A 1,760-nucleotide genomic window follows, 5' to 3' on the forward strand; every position below is an offset into this window, starting at 1 on the left:
CACGATACCAAGAAAATGCATGAAAATGATGCTAGGCTAATGGCACGTACAACAGGTAGTTGGCAAAGTCATTAGATGTTTAGAAATGGCTTATTTTGCTTTGGAAAGTCTTAAACATTATCCCATTTGAAGCCACTATTTTATTTCTTATAGCTGCACCAACTTCACACTATAAATTGTCCATTTGCTATTGTTAAAAATGAATTAATTAACAGTCATTTTGTCCTTTCAATGGACCCCAAAATCGGACAAAATTCACCAATACCAGACAATGACTGGCATGTCTTGCAGTTTCCACATCATTGCCTACATGCATGTATATATACCCTTTACCATAGAAGGAGTTCCATATGTACATGTACATATGATTTCACTTTTTATCATTTATTTATTTATTGCTATCATGTGATTTATTCCAGGTCTCTGATTGGTCGCTCAGTGTTCCTGGTAGCCGCCACCTTACGTCCAGAGACAATGTTCGGTCAGACCAACTGCTGGGTCCATCCTGATCTGGATTATGTGGCCTACGAATTGACTTCTGGGGAAATATTCATTAGTACTCGGCGCTCGGCTCTTAATATGTCGTGTCAGGGGTTTACGAAGGATTTTGGGAAGGTTGAGCCAGTACTGACACTAAAGGGAAAGGTAAGACTAGGAATACACTGTATAGAAGGAGGGAGTTGAATTTGGTGAATTTGGCGTTTTGATAGCCATTTGCCAAAATAAAATCTGCCATTTTGAGCCATTATACGGCACATGACCATAAATTTGCAATTTAGCAATTCACCAAACTTAACTCCCTCGAAAATTTCGTACTATATGGTACTGCATCTTGAGACATCCTTTTATATCATTGAGAAAAGCTTTTGAATGAGGAATAAATGGGAATGTGTATGTGTACTTATGCATGTACATTTCTATTCCTCTCTCAATCTTTTTCTATTTTATTCTCCCTATACAAACCTCCTCCTCCTCCCCCTCCCTAGGATATATTAGGATTATCATTGAAGGCTCCATTGACCTCATATGATGTCATATATACACTGCCAATGCTCACTATAAAGGAAGATAAAGGTACATGTGTATGTCACATGAGGGTCACATGGGCTCTGTGGGTGTCCATATATACACATGCATATTGTTATATTAATATTCAAATAGCTATCAACTAAAAATAGAATAACTACAGCAGACAGCAAAAGTAATTAGTAGTAGTTAAAACAATTAGGGAGAGTAGCAGTAATTACTAGAACAACTATTTGTAGTAATCAGTAGTAATTAGTAGGAAAGGTATACAGTTAGGACACAATGTTTATCAGTTTTGTTGTTAGTTGAAATATGAATAGTTATTGTTATTTCTTCTGGTGTTCCCTAGTAGCCTATCTCTTTCTGTTGGGCCATTAATAGATGCACCTTGTCTTGTATTGTATTGTTGGCCATTATTATACTGCGCTCCTCCATCATTAGTGGTTACCTTATGGTAGGCAACTTGAGCAATTGTCTGCATCTCATCTTCATTGATATTGTTCCTGTATTCTTCGGTACCATAGTGATACATATCACCCAGTGCCTTCTTGCATTCTTGTTCTGCCAGTTCCAATAGAAGATCAACTTGAATTTGATGATCCTGGACTCTGCTTCTTAATCTGTTTCTTATTTCTTCTAAAGCTCTTTCTTCTTCTCCTTGCTTTTTCTCCACTGCCTCCTTTACAGTGATCTTTTAGGGATTTTGATCTTTTTAGAGTAGGGAATATACATAA

At 37.0% G+C, this 1,760-nt stretch overlaps 1 protein-coding gene across 1 annotated transcript; it reads left to right on the top strand.

The window, feature by feature from the left end:
* The first annotated feature begins 397 nt into the window (after positions 1–397).
* LOC109592242 (leucine--tRNA ligase, cytoplasmic-like) lies at positions 398–1,172 on the top strand. The gene is made up of 2 exons (XM_020007744.1): positions 398–645; positions 987–1,172. The coding sequence occupies exons 1-2, from the start codon at positions 475–477 to the stop codon at positions 1,170–1,172; spliced, it is 357 nt and encodes a 118-aa protein (XP_019863303.1). The 5' UTR covers positions 398–474.
* Positions 1,173–1,760: the final 588 nt, after the last annotated feature.

This window comes from Amphimedon queenslandica, unplaced genomic scaffold (assembly GCF_000090795.2).
Source record: "Amphimedon queenslandica unplaced genomic scaffold, v1.1 AMPQUscaffold_5871_Cont22167, whole genome shotgun sequence".
NCBI classification, from domain to species: Eukaryota; Metazoa; Porifera; class Demospongiae; order Haplosclerida; family Niphatidae; genus Amphimedon; species Amphimedon queenslandica.

What these genes read in the sequence shown, in the direction of transcription:
- LOC109592242 (XM_020007744.1), top strand. Translation starts at nt 475, where the DNA reads ATGTTCGGTCAGACCAACTGCTGGGTCCATCCTGATCTGGATTATGTG. An exon ending in TACTGACACTAAAGGGAAAG is followed by an intron (nt 646 to 986) that starts GTAAGACTAGGA and finishes CCCCCTCCCTAG; the next exon opens with GATATATTAGGATTATCATT.